This window comes from Phocoena phocoena, chromosome 16, assembly GCF_963924675.1.
Source record: "Phocoena phocoena chromosome 16, mPhoPho1.1, whole genome shotgun sequence".
Classification (NCBI taxonomy): domain Eukaryota; kingdom Metazoa; phylum Chordata; class Mammalia; order Artiodactyla; family Phocoenidae; genus Phocoena; species Phocoena phocoena.
The window spans coordinates 46,019,717-46,047,028 of NC_089234.1; the positions used below are offsets into that span (position 1 = coordinate 46,019,717).

At 56.1% G+C, this 27,312-nt stretch overlaps 1 protein-coding gene across 4 annotated transcripts; it reads left to right on the forward strand.

The window, feature by feature from the left end:
• OGDHL (oxoglutarate dehydrogenase L) lies at positions 1–27,312 on the forward strand. 4 transcript variants are annotated; one of them, XM_065894745.1, is made up of 24 exons: positions 1–87; positions 3,619–3,823; positions 5,614–5,784; positions 9,606–9,708; positions 10,137–10,252; positions 10,397–10,551; positions 11,268–11,414; positions 13,103–13,193; positions 15,630–15,809; positions 15,940–16,068; positions 16,948–17,127; positions 17,402–17,554; positions 18,110–18,212; positions 18,750–18,878; positions 19,941–20,091; positions 21,138–21,265; positions 22,210–22,388; positions 23,745–23,816; positions 23,935–24,060; positions 24,166–24,238; positions 25,600–25,763; positions 25,946–26,100; positions 26,562–26,671; positions 26,875–27,312. In XM_065894745.1, the coding sequence occupies exons 2-24, from the start codon at positions 3,620–3,622 to the stop codon at positions 26,910–26,912; spliced, it is 3,057 nt and encodes a 1,018-aa protein (XP_065750817.1). In that variant the 5' UTR covers positions 1–87; position 3,619; the 3' UTR covers positions 26,913–27,312. The 4 variants fall into 4 exon arrangements, with proteins under 4 accessions (XP_065750817.1, XP_065750818.1, XP_065750820.1 ...); XM_065894746.1 differs by lacking the exons at positions 1–87; positions 26,875–27,312 and having other exon boundaries at positions 3,620–3,823; positions 26,562–26,685; XM_065894748.1 differs by lacking the exons at positions 1–87; positions 16,948–17,127; positions 26,875–27,312 and having other exon boundaries at positions 3,620–3,823; positions 26,562–26,685.

Genomic DNA, 27,312 nt, shown 5'->3' on the forward strand with positions numbered 1-27,312 from the left:
TTGGTACAGCTAGTCGCGCACCAACTGCTCGCCTCCCCTGACCTGCAGCCTCTGGACCTCACTGCCGCGCCGACCCCCACTGGCCCGGTGAGCGCGGCGGCCCCTCCCTTCCGGGTCCCTGCGCCTCCTCCTCTCCAGCTGTGTCGCGGGAGGCCCTTCTGCTCCAGTCTCCTGGGTCCCGGGGCGCCGCAGCCCGCAGCCCTAAGCCTGGCCCGGGAGGTGGGAGGGGGAGTGAGCGTGACCTTGGCTTCGCCTTTGTTTGGCCGAGGCGTCCCCAAGGACCCTCAGCCCTTCGCGCGCATCCGACCCTGCGAGTGCAGTTCTTGTGAAGTGTTTTGCGTAAGGGAGCGAAGCTTTTAATGGTGGGGTTTCAGGCATCAGCGTGGGTTCTCCAGCCCAAAGACTACAGACTGTCCACGCCTTTCGTGGCCTGGGGAGGGGCCTGCTGCTCTTCGCCTTCTCAAGGAGCCCTGGCTGCGTAGGGCAGCGCTGGGGATGGGGATGGTCTACCGTTATGTGCTTGGCGGGACAGGCAGGCAGCTTCGAAGTCTCAGGACCTCGTAGTGGGGGCAGGGGGCAGGGCCTTTACAGACGGTTTTAACCGGGTTTCCGCTCACAGATGGAGAGACTGAGGCCCTGAGGGAGGCAAGACTGACCTGAGGTGGCAGCCAGCCTGGGAAGTGCTTCTCCTTCCCTCAGGGAAATGTGCGGGAATGGGGTGACCCTGAGGTCCCAGCAGGGTGCTATGATGCCCCTCCACCATGGGACCTAACCCATCCCTGCACCCACTGCCCATATATCCTGTAGCATATTGGAACAGGCCCCTTTTACCTTTGTGCTTTTCCCACCTCTGGCCTTTAGCTCAGACCCTCCATCTCTTCCAAGGAAATAAGCACACCCCCTCCCTACCCTGCTTCCTACCTCGGAGTCTGCTTCCGTGGCCGCCTCTTGGGTTCAGTAAACTAGAGGTGGGGTTTATTCCTGAGAAAAGCCCACCCAGTTCCCAGAACGTGGGGCCATCATAGGCCTGCAGGAGTGTGAGTCCAGGCTCTGCTGCTGCCCAGCTTCAAGGTCTTGGGATCTCTACAGTGGGCGTATTGCAGAGCAGCCCAGATAGGGCCTTGCGTGCGGGAGGCTTAGTGGCCAGGGATGTCTGTCGTCGTTATGCTTCTGAGGGTGGCGGTGGGGATGGTACTGACTTTATCCGTAGAGGGGAGGGCACCAAGAGCTGCCCAGAGCAACCTGCCTGTTAGTCCAGGGTGGGCTGGGCTGATCAGGGGGTATGCACAGTGCCTGACCCTAACTCTTCCCTTTCACCTGTGTGGGCAGGACCTGGCAGGGCAGGCTTGGGCTTTGGCTCCAGATACTGAGGTTGACTCTGTCCCCAGCCCTCTAGGGCTCCTGAGTCCTCAGGCCCTGTTGGGATTGGGGCAGGGGTGGCTGGCTGGCTGTCCTTCTGTCAGGCCGGGTGAAGGCCACAGCAGTGTCCAGCGGCTGCCCAGATTATTCAGTGTTTGTGAAACACAGTGTTCCTGCACTGGGCCAGGCTGGACACAGCCAGGCTTGTCACTACCCCCCGAACCATCCCATTCCCCTGTGGGGGTGGGTGCCAGCAGAGAGAGCAGCTCTGGCTGCAGCCGTTGGAAGGAGCATTAGCATTAAGAGAAATCTGTGTTTACATCATGACTCTGCAGTGAGGAGGGCACAGGCTGCGGAACCACAGAGCCCTACCACTCACCAGCTTAGCCTCTCTGTGCCTCGGTTTCCCTATTTGTAAAATGGGGCTAATCCAAGTGCCCACCTCTTGAGATCGTTGAGGGGGTTAGATGAGCACAGTGCCTGCCCCCGAATCAGTGCTGAATAATTGTGCTCCTATTTTTATTCCCTCAATGGATGATCTTGGTGTCTGCTTTTCTTTGCCTTAGGATGGGGATGTTAAGAGTTTCCCCATTGGGTTGTTTAGATTCTTCTCACATTCCAGGCCAGTAGCTCCTGGGTCCTATGGCCATCTGGGCCGGGGCAGCAAGCCTGTATTTGCCCAGGTCTCAGGGACCATCAGAGGGAGAGCAGGGGTTGGGACCCCGGCCCTCTGACCCCAGAACTCAGGCCTTGAGTCCCCACCCAGCACCTGGAGAGGTGCCACTCCAGGAAGAGCCAGCCCCTAGCAGCCCTCAGTAGGGCCTGGTGTCACTGGCTGGCAGGACATGCAGCTGAGCATGTGGATAGGAAGCTTGGGGCACTTGGGGCTCAGGTTCCAGCTGAACCCACCTCCTTCCTCCCTGCAGTGCAGTATATTTTTGCTTTTTAATTTTCCTCTGTTCAGACTTGCTGCTGGTTGCCCTGAGGAGCCCACTGTCCCTCGCTCAAGAAGACCGCCTCCCTGCCCTTTGCCTCATGTAAGTTTGGAGGGAAAGAGGGAGCACGTGGGCTAGGAGGGCTGTGCCATGCCCTGCCTTGGGGCCTGACCCCTTGTAGAATAGAAGGTCCAGCCAGCTGGTTCTGGTGACTTGTTTGAGCTGGGGCGGGGTGTGTGCCCTGTGAGCTGGGCACATCTGGCCCCAGGAGCATTGACTCAGGGCCAGGCCCAGGCCCAGGCCCAGGCAGAAAGGCACACTTTCTGGGACTGAGTTATGTGGGGGGAAGCAGGCCCTCCTGCCTGCGTGGCCCCCGGTGGGGTGGCCCTAGTGCTGCACCCTACTCACAGGCTGGGATTCTCTGGGCAGAAGGGTGTTAGCAAGTATTCAGGGGGAGCTGTCTGTGCCCAGGCAATGCTGGGGAAGAGGAGGGGGCTCTGCTTACAGTTGTGTTGGGGGGTGATGCAGAGGAACAGAGGTTCTAAGAGGAGCCTCTTATCCGAGAACCTCTGTCTTCTGGGGGGAAGAGGAAGCCCCTCCCCCCCCACCTCCCCATATGTACACGCGGATTCCTGAAAGCCCGTTGTTGGAGCATTTTCCCTGGGAAAGAGCAGATGAGATTGCGGGGGTGAGATGAGCTCCAGGTTCTTTTTCCTCTCCATCCTGAGTGGGCTTCCAGCCTGAATGTACCCCCTGAGCTGTTAGCTGTCCTGAGTGTAAGCTCTGGGCAGGGTATGGGAGCCAAAGAGGGCAGCTGCAACTGGGAGCTTGGCTGGGCAAGGCGCCTGCCTCTGGTCTGCCCTCCACTGTCCCCCAGTGCCCTTCCCTTCTCTGAGCCTCAGTCGTCCTCGATGTGAAGTGGGGCCATTGAGGCCCGTGTCATTGGCTTTCTGGCCTGGGAGGACATGCTGGGCCTATACTGCAGTCAGGGGAAGTCACTGGTCCCTTTTGGTCACAACGACTAGAGACCCAGTAGTGCCATGGGCCTCGAGATAGTACAGCTCAGCCAGACACCTTGCTTCTGGCCTTTTCCTGACCGGGCATGGAGCACCCAGTCCCTGGAGGACTCCGCTGCCTGAGTTCCGGGGTGTTCAGGAGGCCTGGCTGACTGTCCCTCTCACCTCTGTCTCGTTACTGCCTAGCCCAGGGCCACCTGCCCAGTAGGCCCAGCAAATGCCATATGAGTGGATGAGTGGCTGCCAGAGCCTCCTTCCTTCCATCCCAGTCCTGTGGTTTATGTCTCTCCCTTGTTGCCTGTGTCCAGAATGAGTCAGCTGAGGCTGCTGCCATCCTGGCTTGGGGCACAGGCCTCGAGGCTCCTGGCCGCACATGGCGTCCAAAGGTTCAGCTGGTACAGCAGGTCGTCTGGGCCACCGGCCACCTTCCCAAGCAGCAAAGTTGGAGGCGGCTCCAGTTACATGGAGGAGATGTACTTCGCCTGGTTGGAAAACCCCCAGAGTGTCCACAAGGTTGGCACCCCAACCCTGCCCTCTGTGCAGGAGAGAAGGTCCTAGGGCTGGGCTGTGGAGAGGGGAGTGGGGAGAAGCAGCTTGCCTGCTGTGTGACCCCGGGCAGGTTTCTTTGTCTCTCAGGTCCTCCATCATCTTTGTGAAAGAGCTTGGTCCTCATATTGGGTGAGGAAAGTCCATTGCTGTCCTGTTGCTGGACCAGCCAGTGGGTGGCGGTCTGTCTTGAGAAGCCCTGATAATGCCCTGCTCAGTCACACCTGGTCTGAAGCCTGTCCCTGCCCGCTTTGTCATGCAGTGCCGTCTCCAGATGGCCTCTTGTTATATAGTTAGGAACATAAGTGTTTACATATATAGTAAGCTGATAAAATAAGTACCCACTGATGGTAAAAAAAAAAAAAAAAAAAATCAAAATCAGATGCCAGGACAAAAGTGAAAAGCATAGCTGCTCTCTCTCCGTCACTCACATGCCTCAGAGGAAAGTAATATGTTCACGTGATCCAAAAACAAAAAGTATTAAGTTCTACAGTGAAAAGCCTTCCTCTCATTCCATCCCGTATCTGCTCAGCTCCTACCTGTCTGTTCTCCAGTCTATTCTTAATTTCTTCTGTATCCATTCAGATAAACTTATTGCAAACATAACTCTGGATTCTCCCCCTTTACACAAAAAGTAACACGTAACATCCACTCTTTTGCCCCAGGCTTTTTTCACTCAGCATGCATCTCCAAGATTTTCCATGTCAGTACCTCAAGAGCCTCATTTTTCTTTTTCACAGCTGTATAGTATTCCACTGTTTGGATGGATGTTCTACATCCATCCCCAGGGACAGGCATCTGGCTCGTTTCCAGTCTCTGGCTGTCATGACCGGTGCTGTACTACATCATCTTGTACCTTCATCATCCTGCACGTGTGCAGCTAACGGTGGCATAAATTCCGCAAAGTGGAATTGTTGGGTTAGAGGGCATCTGTGTACATAATTTTGATGGGTGTTGCCAAATTGCTTTCCACACGGCTTGTACCACCTTATTCTCCCACCAGTACTGTATGAGAGGGCGTAGAGGAAAGCACTTTTGTATGTGTTCTGCTAGAACGTGGAGGTGCTGGTGCATGTGCCCATCTGCTTTTCGTTTCTGCACGAATAGTAGCAAAGCATACATCCTCTTCTGCTCTGTTCACTTCACAACATATCTTGGCAATATTCCACATCCACAATAATAAATGCGTCTTTTTTAAAAAAGACTACATAATTTTCCAGAATCTAAATTTACCATCATTTATTTAACCAGTTTCCTATTGATCACTGCTTAGATTGTTTTTACGTTGTCATTTTTATAAACTCTCCTGCAGGGAACATCCTTGTACATGTAGGCACACCTGTCCAAGTACATCTGTAGAATAAATTGCTGGCAGTGGAATTGCTGGTTCAAAAGATACATGCATTGGAAATGTTGAGGGCCTGCCTGCCCGCCCTTACCCTCCACAGAGCTGCCTCCAACCCACAGTGTGTGAGGGCATGTTTCGCCTATGGATAGAAGCCCGTTTCATACATAAAGCCCCTTGATCACAGCTTATAACCTCCCCCACCCACTACCAAGCTGGGTCCTGGAGAGATCCAGAATTTGGGTGGGAGCCCTGGGCTGATTGAGAAGGGTATTGTCTGTAGGGTCCTGGGAGGGCCCTGAGAGCTATGGTGGTGAAGGAAGACTGATGTCCCCTAGGGCCCCAGCCTGGGCCACCCCGCGCTACTCCCAGGCCCTAACCTGACTGTTTTCTTTCTTCTGCCCCTGCCCAGTCCTGGGACAGCTTCTTCCGGAAAGCCAGTGAGGAAGCCTCTTATGACCCGGCTCAGCCCCGGCCCCTTTCTGTTGTCCCTGAGAGCAGGCCGGCAGTGTTGAGCCGGACCAAGACCAGTAAGCTGGTGGAGGACCACCTGGCTGTGCAGTCTCTGATCCGGGCCTACCAGGTGAGCGGCTGGGAGGGTACAGGCTCCTGGGGTGTGGCCAGGTGCTGACAGCAAGAAGACTGGCTCAGCTCCAGCGTCACTTCAGGGAGCTTGGTGGCTCTGGCCCCTCCTCCTGCTCTTTGTCATGTTACCATTCACATCACTTACCACCCTCTGTATTTTCTGTGCAAAGTGGTTTGTTTGTGGTTTTTCTCATCTGTCGCCCACACCACTCTGCCCTAGAACCTGGAGAAGTACTTAGTGAGTGATCAGTTTCAGTGAGTGTTGAATGAAAGGTGAGTAGATTGCCCCTTGTTAATGTCTGTTTTCTGTTGACTGAGCATTCCAAGAGGACAGGGGCTGATGTCCAGCAGGTGCTTAATTAGTATTTGTGGAATGAATGAATAGTTCATTAAGCAGCTCTCCCCCATCAGCTGCTCTGTCCTGGAGACTTAGGCTCCCCTCTGCTGGGTTCCCAGGCTGGGCCCTCGCTATGTCAAAGAGTCCTGATGATGTTTCCTATTCTTGGTCTTGACCGAACAGGACTAACCGGAGGGCTGTACTGTGTGTTCACTCCACAAAAATGTAATCATTTGGGATCTGTCTGGGAATCAGTGGCAGGGGGTATCTCATAAGAGAAACTTGTCTTGAAGACATGCGGAAGGAAGGGTAGGGGCATCCTGCGGTTCTTGGTAGAGACTCCGTGGGAGGGTGCAGCAAGCCGCTGCAGGAACTCGGGGGAGAGGGAGGCCTTAGCAAATGGAAATGGCACCTTGCCTCTGAATGATGCACTCTGTATGGGATGGCAGCTGCCTGCCCAGGTGTGCTGGGGCGGAAGAGGAAAGGTGCACGGGACTGGGCTCCCTCACTGTCCTCAGGACCCATGGATCGTGGGCCACCTGTGAGGAAACAGCAGTGATTGTAATTATGTTATTCTTGGCTGGCTGAAAGAGGCAGAAAGTGATCTGACTGTTGACTTTGAAAAAGGACAAGGAACATAAAACTCTGTATGAAATACGGGGTAGCATTCAGAGTGTGGCCTGAAGGCCTTATCTTCTAAGTACAGTCCCAGCTCTGCAGCAGCTCTTTGTTCTTTCACTGGCCAAGACCAAAGCACTAGGGTCCTTCCAGCAGGATGGTCTCTGGATTCAGGAATGTTACTCCATACTTGCATGATAAAAATCTGCCTGGTAGTGAGCACCTACTGGGTGGGCTGTAGCCCCTCACAGGTCACTGAGCTCTGAGCTCTGGTTTGACTCATCTGCACATAGTACTGAAAAAAAAACCCAGGCTGCTTCTTAATGCATGTTTTCAAGCACATAATAGGTAGAAGAATTATGTAGTGAACCCCCATCAATACAGGGCCAGTCTTGATTCATCTTACCCACCTCCGGCTCCACCCATAGCCACTGATTATTTTGAAGCAAATCCCAGACTTCATATCATTTCATTCATTGAACATTTCAGCATGTATTTCCAGAGGTAAAGCCTCCTTTTAAAATATTCAAATATGGACTTCCCTGGTGGTGCAGTGGTTGAGAGTCCGCCTGCCGATGCAGAGGACACGGGTTCGTGCCCCGGTCTGGGAAGATCCCACGTGCCGTGGAGTGGCTGGGCCCATGAGCCGTGGCCGCTGAGCCTGCGCATCCGGAGCCTGTGCTCCACAACGGGAGAGGCCACAACAGTGAGAGGCCTGCGTACCGCAAAAAAAAAAAAAAAAAAAAAAATTCAAATATACCGTGATAGTATTATCACACCTAAAAGTAGTAATAATCCTTAATGTCACCAAATACCCAGTTGGTATTCATTTTGCCTGTTTGTCCTAGGATTTCTTTTTACTGCTTGTTTGAATCAGGATCCAAATAAAGCCACAGGCTGTGATATGTTGACATGGCTTTTCAAGCCTCTTGTACTCTACTCTGTGGGTTCCTCTCCATTTCTTTTTGTGTTTCTTGCTCTGTGTGTGTGTGTGTGTGTGTGTGTGTGTATAAGAAACCAGGTTGCTTGTCCTATAGCGTTTTCTCGAGTGTGGATTTTGCTGATTGCATCCTCATGGTGTCACTTCATCTGTCCCTTTGTCCCATGTAATTTTTGTAAATTGGTAGTTAGATCTAGATGCTTGATCCAACATAGATTTGATTTTTTCTGTTGTTGCAAAATCAGCTTCCTGGTGGTGATGGGCACTTCATCAGTTAGCAGCTAAAGATAATTATTTCCTGGACACATTAAGTCATTGGGAGTGGTAAAAGTGGTGGTATTCTAATTCTTTCTTTCTTTGTTTATTACCTGAAATACTTCTCTCGTGAGAACCTTCCCTTTGTCAGCTCTGTTTATCCTGAGGTAAGGGCAGGATCAGTGCTTGACTTTTCCTTTTGTTGATGGATTTTCAAAATTATGACATGGTTTCCTAGCATCCTCCAAAGATGGCCAATAAAGGTTTTTCTTCTTTTTCATAGTATGATATGAATGCATGAATTTAAACATATTTAATGAGTTTCAGTCTGCTATAGATATTATCCTTTTTGTTGCTCAAAATGTGTCCTTATTCCCAGCCCCAGTAGTGTTTGAGCACCCCTCTGCTATCTGGTAGGACAAGATGCTTTGAGCTCATCTCGCATATTTCTGTCCAGCCAGTTCTCCAGGGAGTGAGGGAGTATTTACTGCTATTGGTTTGGTCATGACTTCTGGGTTCTTTTGATGGTTAGAGCCAGGAAATATGTATTTTTTTAAAGATACCATACTTTATGGGTTTATACTGATGCTTCTATATACATCAAATGTAGGACTTAGTGTTTGTCCTTGACCTCATCAGTCTTATGTCACCATCTCCTTTTAAAGATACCAAAAATAGAGGTTCTCAAAGACAGCAATACAATGACTTACTTGATTTTCCCACAATCCACACGTGACAGTCTGAGAATACAGTTCTAGTACTACGACTGCTCATTGGTACTGTAAATGAATTTATGATCTTTTTATTCCTGCAGTTCTGTTTGTCTTTGGGGAATATTCTGTTAGTCAGTTGGAATAGTTCCTCTCTTTGTAGTTATGCCACCAAATGGATGCATTAATTCATTTGTTTTGTCTTACTTTCAATTTTTAAAACTTAATTTTGTTTTATAGTGATATAAAATATTTATAAGATTCCAAAGTCAAATCGTCAATGCAAGATATATTCTTAAAAGTCTAGCTTCTAGCCCTGCTGCTCTGCCCTATTTTGTCCTTTCCCTATAGGTAATAATTTTCCTTATTTTATAGTTTTCTTATTTTACTGTATATTCTTCTAATGCATATATTTATTTGTAGACATGCAAATATATACAAATATATGCAAATGCATGTGTTTACTTTTCTCTTCCCTTTCTTAGATACTGGGTAGTTTACCACACACACTTTTCTGTAATTCGCTTTTTTGCTTAATAATATTTTGTGGAGACAACCTCATAGTAGCAGTTAGGACTTTTCCTCATTCCTCTTAGCAGCTCTGTAGTATCCCCTGTGTGGATTTCCCATATCCATTTGCCAGTCTCCTGTTGATGGACATTTGGGAAGTTTTTAGAATTTTGCAATTGCTAATAGTACCGTAGTAACTACTTTTGTGTACGCATTCTTTCCTGTTTTTGAAAGCTTCATGTTGTACTTTGAAACAGAATTGAGCTCCTGCCACCTTAGTGGCTATGGTGGGGTCTCCTAGGCAACTATTCAGTGGCTGGGTGCTGGAGATATGTGGAAACTTGAAATTCTGAATGGGGACTTGAGGGGCCAGGGCCCAGAATCTCAGTCTTGGTGAGGGTCTGTCCAGCTGCGTTCCAGCTCCTCCCCGACCTTTTCCCCTTTTTCAGATCCGTGGCCACCATGTGGCCCAACTGGACCCCCTGGGCATTCTGGATGCAGACCTGGACTCCTTTGTGCCCTCAGACTTAATCACCACCATTGATAAATTGGGTGAGTCGGAACCCTTTCCTGTTGCCCTGGCGACACCAGAGCCAGCTGGTGCCTGTGCCCAGTGAGGGGCTCTGAGCCTACAGTGCCTCTGGTCTTGGGTTTCAGCAAGCAGCCTGGGAGGCTTTCTTCTGACCCTTGCGCAGCTATGCATGGTGTCCCTGCAAGGGAGGTCTCCCCGTCTTCCCTAGCTGGTGTGCCACGCTCAGCAAGCTTGAGACACCTGTCCAGGCCCACCCTTATGGCGGCAAGCTAGGCTCTGACTCATGCCCTGTGCCCTGCAGACAGAGGGCCTTTGAGCTTTAGGCTAGACATGGCGGGAGGGTCCTGGGGGCACTATTGGGAGGTCTGGGGATACAGCTGGGCCCCACCTGGGCCTGACCTCCCTCTCTCCTCTCTGCTGCCTGGGCTCTGCCATGTGTGCCTCCTAGCCTTCTATGACCTGAGGGAGGCTGACCTGGATAAGGAGTTCCAGCTGCCCACAACTACCTTTATTGGAGGCTCTGAAAACACCCTTTCTCTGCGGGAGATCATTCGGCGCCTGGAGGTGAGCACAGGCAGGTGTGTCGGGCATAGCTGATGCAGCTCTGGCGTGCGATAGAGGGAGGGAGGGCGCTGCCTTTTCTGTTCCAGATCCCAAGGCGGTCGGTCTTCTTCTTGGCTCCTCGTGGAGTGCTCCCCTTTCCCCCAGAACACATACTGCCAGCACATTGGTCTGGAGTTCATGTTCATCAATGACGTGGAGCAGTGTCAGTGGATCCGGCAGAAGTTCGAGACCCCTGGCGTGATGCAGTTCTCCAGTGAGGAGAAGCGGACCCTGCTGGCCCGGCTGGTGCGCTCTATGAGGTCAGGCTCCCAGCACCACCCCGGGCAGCCTGAGTGGCTGGGGGGCCTGCTCCAGGGCTGTATGAAATGTCCCAGGCCCTGGCTAAGCAACTAGGAGGGTGCCTGGTAAGGGAAGGCAGGGCTGGATGGTGCTCCAGGAGAACATGACACCGAATGAGGGTGGAAGTGGCAGAAAGCTGTCCCTGTGTGGAGTGAGTGTAGCAGCGCCTTCCTGCAGGCGGGGCACTGCCTGGCTCTGCCCCTGAACTTCTCTGAAGCTGGGTTTGTCCAGGGCTGCGGGGGCCTGGAGGAGCCCCTGGCCCAGCTGCTAGGAGTAAAGTGGCTCCCTGAGCAGTGACGTGTGGGCTGGAATTTGAGTTGAGCCGTGAGGCATCTTTGGGGCATGATGAGAGAGCCCCAGGGCACGTGTGTGCTGGAGAGCAGTGGTCTGGGAGCAGGGGAATGGCTAGTTGGAGCAGTGTGACTGGAAGGGGAAGAGAGGGTGGTAACTGGGAATGGATGGAGCCAGAGGTCTGTTGAAGTTGGGAGGACCCTCAGCCTCCCCACCGACCTATGCTGCTTGCTGGTAGGAGCACCATGGTGTCTGTGCCAGGTCCTGGACTGCGCAGAGGGAGGTGGCTTTGCAGCTTCCTGTGTCCTGGCATCCTGCTCCAAGCCCTCATGAACAGCCCCCAGGAGCCCAGCCTGTCCACCCTTCCCCATCTCTCCCCAAGCAGGTTTGAAGATTTCCTGGCCCGGAAGTGGTCCTCGGAGAAGCGGTTTGGCCTGGAGGGCTGTGAGGTCATGATTCCTGCCCTCAAGACCATCATCGACAAATCCAGCGAGATGGGGATCGAGAATGTCATCCTGGGGATGCCACACAGGTGTGCCCTTCTCCTCCAGGCCCAGCAAGCTGAGGTGTATAGGAGGCTTTGAAAATCAGAGCAGGGGTGTTGGTGGGACCTGGGGATAGAGGCAAAGTGGTCTAGAAAGTTATCAGAGTCCCTGGGCCCTGGGCTGCTCATCACAGAAAGCACGTGGCCAAAGCCACATGGAACCAGGCTCTCTTAAACTGTTTCTCTCTCACCATGTTGCTGTTGCCCCCAGGAGTATTGAGGTTACAGAAGAGGGGTATATCATGCTACTTGAGGTTCCTGTGGACAAGGGGATGTGGAGGGGCACATCCCAGGGAAGTGAGGGCAGAGCCTGGGCAGGTGGCCTCAGGTTCGCATCCCCTGGTGGGAGGTCTCTGGAGGTGAGCCGAGGGTCTCTTTCCCCGGCTGCAAGCTGGCCACACATTTCCTGTGACTTTGATAAAGACTTGGAAGGCTGGTCTGGCCACTGGGCAGTTACCTCTGAGCTGGAGCCTGTGGGCTAACGAGGAATGTGGCCAAGGTGGCCAGGGGTCCTGCTAAATGGGCTGGAAGAAGACTGCTGAGCAGTCTGGGGGGCAAAGCCCCTGCATTTCCTGTGCCTGTTTCCAGCTGCTCACAGGTGGGCCAGCCCCGGACTGCATCAGCACCAGGGGCATCAGGATGCGTTGTGAGGAGGGTCCCCACCCTGTGGGCTGGCCTCCCGGGAGCCCGAGCTTTGCCACACAGGCTCTGCGCTCTGGGGGTCCCAGAAATGCTTGGTGTCTGGTCAGAGGGTCGTGAAGAGCTGGCCCCGTGGTCTGAGGAGGCAGGGGCATACGTGGCTTCAGTAGAACTGTGGGAGAGGATGGTGCTGGGCCGTTAGGCAGCTCTGGGACTGGGTGGTGGTGCTGGCCAGGCTCCTGGCCTGAGGAGGGCTCCAGAGTCAAGGGCTGCCCTCGGCCAGGCCTCCGTATTTGAGGAGGGGCCTTTGAGGCCAGAGGCTTTGCCCAGAGGGGCTGAGGGTTGTTCATACGGCTCCTGTGATCCCACAGCCCTGCCACCACCGCAGAGCAGGAGAGGGGCCCGCTGGAAGAGCGCTGCCCTTCTGTCACTGGGCCGTGCAGGGCTGGAGGTCAGGGTGTGAGCAGGCCTGGGTAGTCTATGGGGAGCGGGTTCGGAGTCACGTCCTGTGCCCCCATCAGGCTGGGGCCCACCCCTGAATAGATTGCCCCCGATGGGAAGTTCAGGCTGGACTGGAGAATCCCTGGGCCGGGCTGAGGGACCCCTCAGTCCTCCCTCAGCTCCTCTGGACAGGTCCTCTGGTGACTCCTGATCTTAGGGGCAGTCCAGTCCCCTCTTCCCTCTCCTTATCACTTCCATATCACTGGGCTGGGGTGGGGAGCCATGTGTGAGCAGCTGTGATTCGTTAGCAGCTTGGGGTCAAGGTGCTGGGTTGGGCTCAACTTTTGGTTGGGGAGAGGGATGAGTAGACACCCTGCCATGAGCCTGGGTGGCTCCCTGCTTGCGAGGGCCTCCTGAATCTGAGTTGTAGGGGGGGGATGCCTGCCTGCCCAGGGGGGCCGGCCAGCTGGACCCACTCACACACCTTGTAGATTGAGGCGGGATGAGAGGGTGGGGCCTTCCAGCCCCCATGCTAATTCTGATAGGTCCCAAGTGGGCAGGGAGCATGGTAAGAGCCCTGCCCCCTCTGGCTCCAGGGGCAGACTGAACGTGCTGGCCAACGTCATCCGCAAGGACCTGGAGCAGATCTTCTGCCAGTTTGACCCCAAGCTGGAGGCGGCGGATGAGGTGGGTGCCAGGCCCAGGCCCCAGAGCCTCTGGAGAGCTGGGTATTTGGGACGTGGACTGGAGAGGGCCTGGGCCAGGAGCTTGCAGGCTCAGACAGACCCTGAGATGGATGGACATGCAGAAGAGTGGGAGAGAGGCTGGGGGTGTCTGTGTGAGGCTCCTAAGGTGTTCTGGAGCCAAGTGCTATGATCTCCAACAGCTGGGAGAGCCCTCGGGTAATCTGGGCTAACCTCCCTCTTTCCAGCTAGGGGGACTGAGGCCCAGAGAGGTGTGCAGGGAAGTGCCTGTAGTTATTCAGTTCAGCTCATGTGGCCATACCTCTGTGTCCAGCGTCCTGTCGACCTTCCCTGAAGGGCTGCCTCACTCACTTGTTTGACCAGCACAGCACTGGGAGGTCAGGACGGTTTCCTGTGCCCACTGATGAGCAGAGAGAATATTTTTCTGCCCTCACCCCCGTCCTGGCACGTATACGTGTCATGCATGCCTCATACCCCACGCCTCTGCCCATGCTGGGCCCTCAGCCAGATGGCCTTCCTCTCTTCTGCTCTCTGCCTCTTTCCCAGCCCTGCCCGTCTCCCCTTCTAGTGACTTTCCTGGTCCTCCAGGCAGAATCCTGTCTCTCCCTCCTCTGTGCCTCCTTTCCCAGCAGATCCGTCTCTACGCTGGCCTTTTCCATCACGCGCACGCACGCGCGCGCTTGTGTGTGTGTATGTGTCTGTTTTCCCTTCCAGGCTGGTAGCAGGGTGATGGCAGGGACCTCATTCCCGAAGCCCCAGCACTCAGCACAGGTGCATGGTTTGTTAAAATGAACCACATTAAATGACTGCTCTCACGTTAGGCCAGAGTAGGAATAGAATGCACATCTGCTGGCTCCCAGTCCAGAATCTTCCCGCCATCATGTTCATTTTGCTCAAGCACCTTCATCTCTCTGAGCCTCAGTTTGCTCTTCTGTAAAATGGGGATAAAAGTTCCTGCCCCCAGAATGGTTGTGAGGAATCAGAGACGACATGTGAGTAAACTGTAAAACCTGGCCAAAGGACACTTTAAACAAATTTACTTTTTTTTAATAGAAAAAGTAATGTGAGCATCGTTTGAAGAAAAGATTACACAATGAGTGTGTTTCCCTTCTGAGACCCCTTTCCTGCTCCCCATGGGCTCTGCTGTGGTCAGTTTTTGTGTTAAAGTGTGTACTTCCAGAAATGTTCCACGCAGTGCGAACACATATGTGTCCAGTACAGCTTTATTTGTAAAAAGCCAGGGGAGCAGCTCGTGATGCCGCTGGCCACCTTGCTGTTTTCACTTAACGGGCTGTCACTGTTTCAGAGCTGCATACAGAGCTCCCCAAGCTTCGAGTGCCCCTCTGGTTTCTGCTATCTCCTGTTGATGAGCATTAGGGGGTGGAATGAGTGTCTTTGCGCACATGTGTGCACTTTTAGATGGTATCCGAGAAATGCGGTGGCTGGAGCTGAGGAGGTAGGAATGAATTGCCCTCCAAAGAGCTTGCAGACAGCAGCGAGCCCACACGCTGTGTGCGAAGGTCCCAGGCCCCCGGCTTCCCTTACTCTGTCCAACCTTTGCATCTTTGCCAATGTTCTAGGTCCAAAAGTCACTGCATTTGAACATATTTCTCTGTTTCGAATTTGAGCGTCTTTTCACGTGTTTAAGTCATGGGTGCCTTTTTCTGTAAATTCCTTTTCCTGGCTTTTGCTCACTTTTCTATGGGTTTTTTGGGCTTTATCTCACCAATTTGTAAAAATGCCTTATGTATTGAAGGAGTTAGCCCTTTGCCTGCGTTTGTCTGATAAGTATTTTCCCAGCTTGATTTTTTTCCCCTAATACTGTGCATGGATCTTCTTCCCACGTGGCAAATATATTAGATTTTAGCTGTCTTATCCTTTATGGCTTCTGAGGTTTGTACATTGTTTAGAAAGACTTTCCCTACTCCAAGATCATAAAGTATGTCATGTTTTCCCCTGATACTATGGCTTTGTCTGTACACTTTTGGTTACTTTGGTGTAAGGAGTTAGGTACGGGTCCTGCTCCAATGTGTGCCCAGAGGCCTAGCCCGTGGTCTCAATGCCAATTAAGAGCTGCCCTTCATTTCTGTGCCTTCACTGCTGCTGGCTGGCCGCTTCCTACGGGTGCCTTACCCCTTCCCCACTCTGCCATCGTTAATGCGGAGAGGATGGTTGTTGATAATGTGGAGGGGCTCCAATAAGGGAGCCAAGGCCCAGGGAACCTGCCTACCTTTCTTAGGCCAGCCTGGAGGGCAAGAAGGGCGTTGTGCTGGGTTTGGGGGAAGGATGCAGGTGTGAGTCAGGGACAAAACAGCCTTCCCAGGGAGCAGAATCCAGGGAACGTCCCAGCGCCACTGTAAGCTTGCATGTCTGGGATAGGGTTGGGGGGAGGTTCATCACAGGCCACCTCAACCTTCAGGGCTCCGGAGATGTCAAATATCACCTCGGCATGTACCATGAGAGGATCAACCGAGTCACAAACAGGAACATCACTCTGTCGCTCGTGGCCAACCCCTCTCACCTGGAAGCTGTGGACCCCGTGGTGCAGGGGAAGACGAAGGCAGAGCAGTTCTACCGCGGGGATGCTCAGGGCAAGAAGGTGAGCTTGCCTGGGCCCTGAGGTCCTGTGTTCTGAGGGGTAGGCTCTGAATCTCTGAAGTCCAGGAGCAGGGCTGGGCTTCACGGGCTGCGGCATGGGGGCCCCTCCTGGCTTATATCCTGCCCTGCAGGTCATGTCCATCCTGGTCCATGGGGATGCCGCCTTCGCTGGCCAGGGTGTGGTCTATGAGACCTTCCACCTGAGTGACCTGCCCTCTTACACCACCAACGGTACCGTGCACGTCGTCGTCAACAACCAGGTGAGGGCCTGGGCTGTGTGCTGGGCCCTGTCAGTGTCGTCCATCCCTGAATCCAGGCAGCACTTTGAGGGGACGAGTGAGGCGTTTCTGGGTTTAACCCCCCTGCTCTGCTACTTACCAGAGTGTGATTTCAGGCAAGATGCCTGATCTCTCAGCCTCGGTTTCCTGGTCTGTGGAACTGGGAGGTGTATACATCTGTCTGTCTCTGTCTCTGTGTCTGTCCTTCCCTCTGCAGCCCCCTCCCCCCGTATTATATATGTGAGAAAGCAGTAAGGCCAGAGGAAGATGGGTATAACCAGCACCTAGCAAGCACCGAGGCTGAGCGTGTAGCTAGATGCTGCCTTGAGCTGCATGTGACCCAGGCAGTCTTAGAGCACAACTCTCAGCCTTTGCTTTTAAAAAAGGTAGCTGTGGTTAATAACAGCTCTTCTTCTGAGCCTGTAAAGCCCTGGGTTAACTACCTTATTCGCACATTAAGTCATTTAACCTTCACAGTATAACCCTGTGAGGTAGGAATTTAATGAGCCCTTTTAATCGATGAGGAAACAGGCTTTGGGAATTAAGTACCTGGCCCAAGGTTGTACAGTTAGTAACTGGTGAGACTGGGTTTTACCCCAACTTGCGCTCCCCACTCCCACTGTATAAAAATGATTGCAGGAGAAAGAGCAGACACGATTCCCCTGGTGTTACCGCCGCCCCGTGGGACCCGCGGCTACGTCTGATTTTGAGGTCATCCACTGTTAGCCCACCATGTCCCCTGCACCTCCTGAGCACACCCGATGGACCTCGAGGCAAAGGCGCCTCTCCCCTGGCCCCCTGGCCCTCTGGTCTCCCAGGCGGCTGCTGCTGTCCAGCTCTCAGTGCCTCCTGCTTCTGCAGATTGGCTTCACCACGGACCCCCGGATGGCCCGCTCCTCACCATACCCCACCGACGTGGCCCGTGTAGTCAACGCGCCCATCTTCCACGTGAATGCAGACGACCCAGAGGCCGTGATGTATGTGTGCAGTGTGGCGGCCGAGTGGAGGAACACCTTCAATAAAGACGTCGTGGTGGACCTGGTGGGTCTGGGGAACTGAGGTGGAGGTGCTCGGACTGTCCCTGCCGTGGCAAGTGCGCCGGGTCTGCAACATCTTTGCTAGTTGGGGCTGAGCGGCAGGTTTAGAACCGCTGAGCACCATCTCTGCGGAGGCCTGGGGGTGGGGCATTTGGTGATGGGTTGTAGTGGGGGCTGGTGAGGCCTCACGGGATGTGGCCTGCCAGGTGTGTCCCAGTTGTGCAGTGACTGCGCCAGCCACACCACCTGGGCGCGGGACCCATCTTCTGTCCCTGCAGGTCTGTTACCGCCGGCGTGGCCACAACGAGATGGACGAGCCCATGTTCACGCAGCCGCTCATGTACAAGCAGATCCACAGGCAGGTGCCTGTGCTGAAGAAGTATGCAGACAAGCTCATCGCCGAGGGCACAGTGACCCTGCAGGAATTCGAGGTGGGCCCGATCAGTGCCTGGGATCGGCCTGAGGCGGTTGCTGATGTCATCAGCCCAGTGCTGGGCACTGGCGGTTTATAGAAGTAGCCAATATGGTCCTTGTCCCCAGTAGCCCCCAGTTATCAAGGGGGACAGAGGACCAAAGACGTTTACAGCCTGGTGGGGTACAGTGAACGCTGCGATGCGTGGAAGCCCATCCTCAGGCCAGAGTCCAAGAAGGCTTCCTGTAGGAGGTAGCCCTGAGCCGGGTTTGACCCCGTAGTTATCTGTGGATGTGCTTGCCCTCCCGCCTGCAGGGAGCTCTCAGAGCAAGGACTGTGAGTCTTCCCTGCGTTCCCCCAAGTCCCTTGCTGAGTGGGATCACCTGAACTCTTTCCAGGATTCCCCCTGCACTCTGGGACTTTTATCTCTGGCCTTAAGGTCCCTGTGGGCCAGTGGGCAGACAGTTCCTCTAGAACATGGTGAGAGGGACCAGGGTTTATGAGTCTGGGTTGACTCAGCCTCCGGCTGCCCAGGGCATCGCTGCCTCAATCCAGGCCTTCACCCTGATTTCAGGAAGAAATCGCCAAATATGACCGGATCTGTGAGGAGGCGTTTGGCAGGTCCAAGGATAAAAAGATCCTGCATATAAAGCACTGGCTGGACTCCCCCTGGCCTGGTGAGTGAGCATTGTATGGCTGAGAGTGATTTGCCTGGGCGCTGGCCGCTGGCACTGGGACCAGGACTGGAGTGATCCTGAATGAGGGCAGTCTCTGCCCAGCCCAGAGGCTGTGGGCTTCGTCCCTGAGACCCCTGAGGCTGTGTGGGACTGATTCCTGCAGGTGGGGTAGGCGGGAGTAGAGGGAGATAGTGTCGCCCTCGGGACATATGTGATGAGCTGCTTCCTGGAAAAGGCTGGGTCAGGGAGGGTGGACCGCAAAGTGGAGTGGGCCCTGGGGGAGGGGTGCTCAGCGGGCCTCTCTGGGGCGGAGCTAGATGGCTGTGACCCTGGGTCCAGGGAGGGGCCTCGCAGGCGCCGGAGGGGAGGATGTTAGGTGGGTGCTGTCAGCTGTCCCAGGTCCCCAGGATGGGCTCAGGGTTTGAGTGCCATTGGGGTTAAGGGAGTGGTGGGCCCCTGAGTCCTGGGGAGACAGCCTGGCCAGGGGAGCTGAGGCCCCACTGCCACACACAAGTCACAGAGCCTCTGCCCTCTCAGGCTTCTTCACTGTGGACGGGGAGCCCAAGAGCATGACATGCCCAGCCACGGGTATTCCAGAGGACATGCTGACCCACATTGGTGAAGTGGCCAGCTCTGTGCCCCTGGAGGACTTTAAGATCCACACGGGTGAGGTTGCTGTGCAGGCTGCAGCATGGGCCACTGTCCCAGACATCGTGCCCCAAGGGAGATGGCATCAGGAGTCAGGGAGGCCCAGCCCTCATCTTGACTTGGTCTTAGGTAGATCAGCGGAGCTCTCAGTGCCTCCTTTGTGCCCCATGAGGTGCCTGTGTTAACAGCTCCTCTCAGGGTGAGCAGATGTGGATGCCACGCTCCCAGCTGGGTGCTGGTGACCAGGCTTCTGTGGGACACCTTGTATTTTCCCAATGCCTTTGCTGAGGGCATCCCTGCATCAGGCAGAAGGAGAGCAGGGAAAGAAGGGCTTCCCATGGAGGGGGCGGTTGGGCCTAGAATGTTGGGCGGCAAGAGTGCTGGGCTGGGTGGGTGACAGAGGGCGACCCTAGGCTAGTAGGTCGTCACTGGCTGCACCTCTTGGCCACGATGGTGTCCATCGTGGCCTCTGCTCAGGCAGCCTGGAGGGCCCCCGCGATGGTAGTGGGGTCCCTGTGCACCCTCCGAGCAGCCTGTGGGCGTTCCAAGAGGATTCCTCCACATGCACGTGGAGGCCCAGGTGTCTTGGGGCACCGGCTCTGTGCAGCCACACAGGGTCTGTGTGGGTGTAGGGCTGATGGGAGCCCAGCCTGGGCCGGGTGCCTGGGCTCAGATCCGAGCACCTTCATAGCTATGTGATCGTGAGTAAATGAATTCCTTCTTCTGAGCGTGTCTTCTCACCTAGGGGTGGGAGGGTTTGGTACCTCTCCCGTGGGCTTATGAGAAACGTCCCTGAATCAACGAATGCGGCGTATGCATGTGGCGGATGATCGCCTAACGGTGCCTGCTCCTTCCTGCAGGGAGGGAGGCTGGTGGGGATGTGGGCTCAGGCTGGCCCTGTGTGTTGGCTGGAGTGGTGATGCTGGAGGAGGGGCCTCCTGCATCCTGCCGGGGCCCTGCTCGGTGGGAGGGGTGTACACTGAGTATATACACACCCGGCCCAGGTCCCAGGGACTATGGCTGTCCCAGATGGGGTGGCCAAGCCCCTGTGGCCTTCAGGCTGGCCCTCCCCTCCCGCAGGCCTCTCTCGTATCCTGCGGGGCCGTGCGGACATGACCAGGAAGAAGACAGTGGACTGGGCGCTGGCAGAGTACATGGCCTTTGGCTCCCTGCTCAAGGAAGGCATCCATGTGCGGCTCAGTGGGCAGGACGTGGAGAGGGGCACATTCAGGTGAGGGTGGGGGGCTCTGGGCCCTAGGCCCTATGGGCATTAGCCTTGTGCCTGGGGGGAGCTGAGAGCTCAGCTGCGCTGGGGATCTCTCACAGTCGGCCCAGGGCCTCTGGAGTGGAGTGGCCCTTCCTTCTGTTCCTAGACCTTGTCTGGGAAGCCAAGGAGGTGTTCCCAGGTAACTGTATCAACATGCTAGCCCCCACCCTTGGGCCAAGCTGTCTGAGGGCTGCTAGGCTGCCTGCCTCTCTGTCCCCACGGGGCCAGCGTGCAGAGCTGACTGCTTGGCCAGAGCTGTTGGTTGATGTCAACCCTTGTGGTTATCTATGGTCCTCAAGATCCTTTGTTTCTCTTCTGTGAACTACTGTCAAGCCAGCTCCCTGCCATCATCTTGCTTGTTCGCAGTTCGGTTTTGGGTCCAGATGAGGGACTTTACACTTGCCGGTTGTCCTCATTACATTTACTCTGTTTGGGACCCCGGATGTTTGGGATCTCAACTCCGTCTCTGCCATGTTAGTGAGTCCTGGAGGTGTGGCTTCCAGTATTCGACAGGCCATCTTTCCCACGTCCCACTCCCTCGTCACTGCTGGTCTTGCTCCAACCAGGGTACAGAGGGCCACTCCACTGCACCCTGAGTTGCATGTCAGGCCTCACAAGGCTTGGGGTTTGGCCAGGGGGGCCCCCCTTATGCACAGGAATTCCTGCCTCCTGTAAACCTGGACAGAGCAGGTGAGGTGGTAAAGGGGCTAGCAGGATGGGCAGGGAGATGGTGCCCCTGGGGTCAAAGGCTCCACCCAGCATCTGGGAGGTCGGCAAAGGCAGGTCTCATCGGATCCCTCCTTAGGTGAGAAGCTGAGCCTCTCACGCCTGTGCTCCAAGACCCCCAGGGCATGTGTGAGGGCACCAGTGGGAGGGGAGGCTGCCCAGAGGAAGGACCAGATCGCTCTGGTCTTCCACGGCCTTCTTGATGTCGCCATCCTGTGGGACTTTGCCTGGTGTCCTGCTCAGTCCGCCCGCCTCCCCTCCCTTCCTGGTCTGTGTCTCTGCAGTCACCGGCACCACGTTCTCCATGACCAGGAAGTTGACCGGAGGACGTGTGTCCCCATGAACCACCTCTGGCCTCACCAGGCCCCCTACACTGTGTGCAACAGCTCCCTCTCGGAGTACGGAGTTCTGGGTGGGTCAGAACTCTGCCTGCAGGTCGGGCGGGCCCTGAGATGCTTGGGGACCAGAGAGGGTCTTGCACCTCAGGGTGTCTGTTTTTGTTGTTTTGACCGTGGTCTGGGGCTGGGTGGGGCCGAAGAGGCTCAGAGGCCCCTGGGTGGACCTGAGTCCTCGGACAGCCCTGAGGGACAGTGGTTGGGCTGCCTCCACCTGAGGCCACATCAGAGATGAGGTCCTGTCCCATCTGGCCCCTCAGAGAGCCCAGATGGGGGGTGGGGGTGCACTCTGGCCTGGGTAGGAGCTCTGGATACCAGAGCTTGTCCCTGAGCAACAGTGGGCCCAGACAGAAAGCCCCATCGAGTCCACTGACTGCTGCCTCCACTGACCGGCCCTGAGCCTGGCCTGGCCACCTCCACGTTCCTGACCTCTGTCTTGCCCTCTGTGCCACCACACCCAGCAGCCCCGTCTCGAGGCCCCCCCCCTAGACTCTGGGCTACCCAGACTGCCCCCCTGCACTCTCCCTTGGCTTGACCTTTAGCTGGCCTGCTTCCTCCCAGAAACGGGAACCCACCGAGACTGGCCACCGCTTCTGGGGAGCTGCCTCTGGGGCTGTTCCTGCCCGTTCCCCTCGGCAGCCCCGCCATATTTGGGGGACCCCTTGGCAAATGGGCCCTGCTGCCTCCCCAGGGTGTCTTTGGAGTTGACTCCTGGCCTACATAAGGCGGAAGCTGGCTGTACGTGAGGTCATGGCTGAGAGTGGCATCTCTGGGTTGTGTTGCCGGCGGCCAGGAAGGGAGATCCTGGTCTTTGGGCACCAAGGAGTCCCCGGGCGCTTCTGTCCTGCTGGGAGGGACGGGCGGGGCAGGCAGCGCGTGGGAGGAAGGGCTGGGTCTGGCCGGAGCCACCACCACTTGGGGACCGTGTGTGACAGGCTCTGCCTCGGCGTCTCCCGTTTAGGCTTCGAGCTGGGCTACGCCATGGCCAGCCCCAACGCCCTGGTCCTCTGGGAGGCGCAGTTTGGTGACTTCCACAACACGGCCCAGTGCATCATCGACCAGTTCATCAGCACGGGCCAGGCCAAGTGGGTTCGGCACAATGGCGTCGTTCTGCTGCTGCCCCACGGCATGGAGGGCATGGTGAGGGCCGTGGGGGCGGGCCCCGGCCGGCCTGGGAGAGGACGGCTAGACCTTGGCCACTTGCAGAGTTGAGGGGGGGTATGTGCCTCCCAGTCCCCCGGAAGCACACGGGTCTGCAGGGTGGGGCCTGCGTAGCTCTGCGTCACCGCTGCTGAAGTGGGTGATGCTGCTGTCCCAGCAGTAAACGGAACGGACATGCCTGAGCGCCTGCTTTGTGCCGGGACCTGTTCCCACTTTCCAGATGAGGAAACTGGGGCACAGAGAGGTGGAGTAGCTTGCCTAAGGTCACACAGCTAGTAGCTGGAATTTGAACCTGTGTTGTTGGGGGAACCGCATGTGGGGGAGAAGGAGGATGTGCAGGCCCTTGGGGAGGGGAGGAGCACAGCATCAGGAGATGCCAGCCTGGTGGGTGTGTGGCCTGACCAGGTGGAGCGTGGGCAGGGCTGTGCTGGCTGCAGTGGATGGCCCTGAGGACCCACTGAGTTTGGACTGGTCACGTGGTCAGGGATTGATCAGTACTGCTCAGAGTCAGGTCTCCCTGTGCCGTGCACTTTACACGCCACGTATAATCCTATGGCATCCTCACAGCTGGACCAGGCAGTCAGTTCTGTTCCCGTTTCACGTGTGAGGAGAGAAGGCCTGTGACTGCCCACGGTCTCCCAGCTGTAAAGGTGGCTGGCATCTCACTGGGTGGAGCGTGAGTCAGGCTGGTTGCGGAGGGTTGGGCCGGCCTGGCTAGTCCCTGTGGCCATGGGTCCTTGGGGCGTCCCCACTAAGGGAGGAGCAGGTCACCCCTGTCCCACGGAGAGCCAGCTTGGAGGACAGTGTGGAGCGTCTTGCTGCTCTTATGGAGCAGAGCAGCCCCGTGGGCCAGGGTAGGAGTAGGAGTCAGAGCTGGGTTTGAATCTGTCCCTTTCTGGCTGAGTGACCTTGAGGTTTCTTAATCTCTTTGTCCTTCACCTTCCTCATCTCCATCACAGGGCTGCTTTCACAAGACGAGAGAATAATCTGTGTGGGGTCCGTAGAGCTATGTCTGGCGCACCACAGGCACATAGTAAACAGTCACTGCTGTAGGTCAGAACGTTCTAGAGAAAGAGCATCTTGGCCTTTTTGCTTTTTCCTTCTGCCCCACATGTTCACACTTGGTGGCTGTGGCCGGACCCTCATCGGAGGCTACCTCCCTACTCTTGTCCCACATTCCTGGTGCTTTCCTGTGGTTGAGACTCCGGAGTGAGGGCATCTCCTCCATGAAGCCCTTTAGACTCTCCCCCAAGCCCAGGGTCCCCATCCTGTGTGACAGATCCCCAGTCCCCCCCGAACGCTGGCCAGCCTGGGCTATCTGGCATTTGCTTCCAGGGCCCGGAGCACTCCTCAGCCAGGCCCGAGAGGTTCCTGCAGATGAGCAATGATGACTCGGACGCCTACCCCGTGAGTGTTGCCCGCCCTCCCCCAGGACAGGAGTGCACACTGCTGCTGCCGTGCCCAGCAAGGCCAGGGTGTGGATGCCACAGGCAGGCCACCTCCCAGCCGCACCCTGCTCCTCCAGGCGTTCACCCAGGACTTCGAGGTGAGACAGCTCTATGACTGCAACTGGATAGTGGTCAACTGCTCCACGCCGGCCAGCTACTTCCACGTGCTGCGCCGCCAGATCCTGCTGCCCTTCCGCAAGCCGGTGAGCCACCCGCCCTGGTCGTCCCCGTGACCGTACCGGGGCCGAGTGCAGGGCACCCTGGCCAAGCAGGGGCGGCTGGCAGCCGGGCACGTGTTTCCCTTCCAGCTGATCATCTTCACACCCAAATCTCTGCTGAGGCGCCCAGAAGCCAAGTCCAGCTTTGACCAAATGCTTTCTGGTATGTGCCTGGGCGTGTGGGGGAGGCGGCTGATGGGGGGCCTGGTGGCCCACGTGTGGCCTCTGCTCCCGGGACTCTTCCGTTCTTGCCTCTGTCTGTGGCTCTGTTGGCCCTGAAGCAGCTTCTGGCATGATCCCCGCCAGCAGCTGGGTTGGGAGGTTGGTGCAGCGGCCGGGTGGCTGAACCCACTTGGGTCACTTATGCAGAGCGCCAGGGCCAGAGGAGTGCCCTGGGGCCCCGCAGTCTCCCAGCAGGGCCGGCCTGGCTGCGCCGGAAGAGCTTAGAGGCAGGAGGCCTGGTAGAGGTCTGCTGGTTCGTGGGACACTGAGTATCAGTTCACTCATCCGTTGTTTTCTCTCATGAGCCAGACAGACATTGCTGGCCCTGGGGAGCCAGCGGCCCCTCCAAGAGCTCTCAGCCTCATTTAGCTGGGATTCGGAGGTCAGATAAAGCACCCGAAGGACCAGGTTTTGGAAGTGAGACGTGACCCAGTGGAGGATCAGGGAGGAGCAGGTGTGGGGCCTTGAGGCTTGGCAGAGCAGAGCTGTCTGGGAAAGCGGTCCTGGGTTGTAGGCAGAGGGGCAGGGGCTGGCCAGGAGGACCTCAGTGGCGTGGACAGGTGCTTGTTCTTCGCGTGTGTGTGTGGGCATCCCCTCAGATGTGGCGGGTGGCTGAGCCAGCAGTGCAGAGCTCTGGCGTTGGGCTGGACCGCCTGGGCTGGGTGCCTAGTACTGGTGGGCCCTGGCAGCCAGTGGCCCTCTCTGCCGCAGTGTCCTCATCTGGGTTGCAGGGACCCTACAGTACCTTCCTCAGAGGTTTTTGTAGTATTTTTAGTCTGGTGCCTGGCACATGGCGTGAGCTCAGGAAGGAAAAATGGATGGGACTTGGGGATGGAGGCTGGGCTCTGGGGCTGAGAGGGAGGACTGTGCAGGGTTCGCCTTCCAGCTTGGTGACAGGGTGGATTGAGTGTGCCTGGGAGGTAGGCGTGGCTGGATGGGGAGCAGGTTTGGGACAGTGGCGCTGTCAGATGGGGATGTGACATCACCTCTGTCCCCTTCAGGGGCTCTCCCCATCATCCCCAGCGCCCCCCCGCCCCATCACCTTATTGTTGATGCTCCCAAGGCTCTGCCCTTGGCTCCAGCCACTGTCTCCACCCTTGTCCCTGTGACGTCTCAGAGTGTCCTCTGTCCCCTGCTCCATTGTTTGGCTCAAGAGGTTCCTATTGCAGCCACAGGTCTAAATCTGGGGCTTGTCTTAGTGGCCAGGGAGAGCCTGGAGGTGCCAGGGATGTGGACCTGATTCCCAAGCTGCTCTGGCCCCTCTGGGAGCAGACGCCCCTGCCATGCCCTGTCGGTCCCCAGGGACCAGCTTCCAGCGGGTGGTTCCGGAGGATGGGGCTGCGGCGCAGGCTCCCGGGCAGGTGCGGCGGCTCATCTTCTGCACGGGAAAGGTGTACTATGACCTGGTGAAGGAGCGGAGCAGCCAGGGCCTGGACGAGCAAGTGGCCATCACACGCCTGGAGCAGGTGCGCCCGAGCCCCTCAACTGCTCAGAGTGACGAGCAAGGTCATATCGCCAGCCCCCTGGCCCTGGGCAGCGTGCCAGGGCCGGGGCCAGTGAGGGAAGCGGTGGCTGCTCTCCTGGGGGCCTGGCATGCGCATTTCCCCCTTCCCCTAGCTATTCCCTTCCTTCTCCCTGTCTGTCCCAGATCTCTCCATTCCCCTTCGACCTGATCAAGCGAGAGGCAGAGAAGTACCCAGGTGCAGAGCTGGTGTGGTGCCAGGAGGAGCACAAGAACATGGGCTACTACGACTACATCAGCCCGCGCTTCATGACCATCCTGGGCCGAGCGCGGCCCATATGGTACAAGGCTGGGTGCAAGGGGTTGCCCGCCATTTACCCCTCACGTCTTCCAGGCCTGAGGCTCTGGGGGCTTGAGGCCCCATCCTGGCTCTGCCCACCCCATTTGCTGTGTGACCCAGCACTGGCCACTGCCCTTCTCTGGGCTGCATTGGAAACTGAGGAGTTGGGCCCCATAGTCCCTGCTGGCTCTGTGACTGTCAGTGACAGATCAGCTTCCCCATCAGGGATCCTCTTTAATACGGCCTTATGGAGGGGAAACCTTTGTCTTTGTTCTGCAGCCAGAACTGAACTAGAGAACCTCCTGCGTGTCTCAAATCTCCTACCTTTGATCTTAGGCCAGTGACTTGGCCCTTTGGAACCTCAGGCTCTTCGTTTCTGCAGCTGGATTAGACCCGGTGCTGTCCTGGGGTAGCAGCAGGGCCGGGCTCAGCCCTCCGCTTAGCTTGACTCTCCTCCCCCAGGTATGTTGGCCGAGACCCAGCAGCTGCACCAGCCACAGGAAACAGGAACACTCACCTGGTGTCTCTGAAGAAGTTTCTGGATACTGCCTTCAATCTCCAGGCCTTTGAGGGCAAGACATTTTAGAGCCTGCCTGGGTCTTGCTGTGGGGTTGTTGAGGCCACCGGGGACATTAGGGACTGGCTGGCTCTTCTGCCCAGGAGAGGGACTGTCAGGGTCCCCAAGATAAAACATACCCATGCAGTGATTGAGGCCAAAGAGTAGGTACCGCTGGCTTCGGTATTATGCCACCTTGGGCCTTTGTGTTTATTTCAGAATCTCTTAGGGCTGAGAAAGCCAGAGGGGTCTGTTAGATGGGCTGTAGTTGTAGAGTGTTTCCCCAGCTGCCCGGGTCTCTCTGGAGTGTTCGTGTGGCTTCTCCGTCTGTGTCGTTCCTGTCTCTGCAGACAGCCAGCCACCCAGGAACCCGTGTATCTGGTCTCTGTCTCCCAGCCTGGTAGACTTGACTGCTGCTCACCCTGTCCTTGTTCGTCTGTGGATTCAAGAACTGTTCTCTTTTGTGCTCTTAGAAATAGAGATCTTAGCAATAACAACCAGGTGGAGCAAAACCATGCCAGGTGATTTATATGTGCTCTGTTTTATGGGGTGTGTCATAATAAAATATGTCAGCTTCTGTGTGAAATACAGCCAAGGCTCACATGTACCAAAGTAGAAAAGCAAATAACAGAGAAATTAGAAAATGCTTAAGGGAGA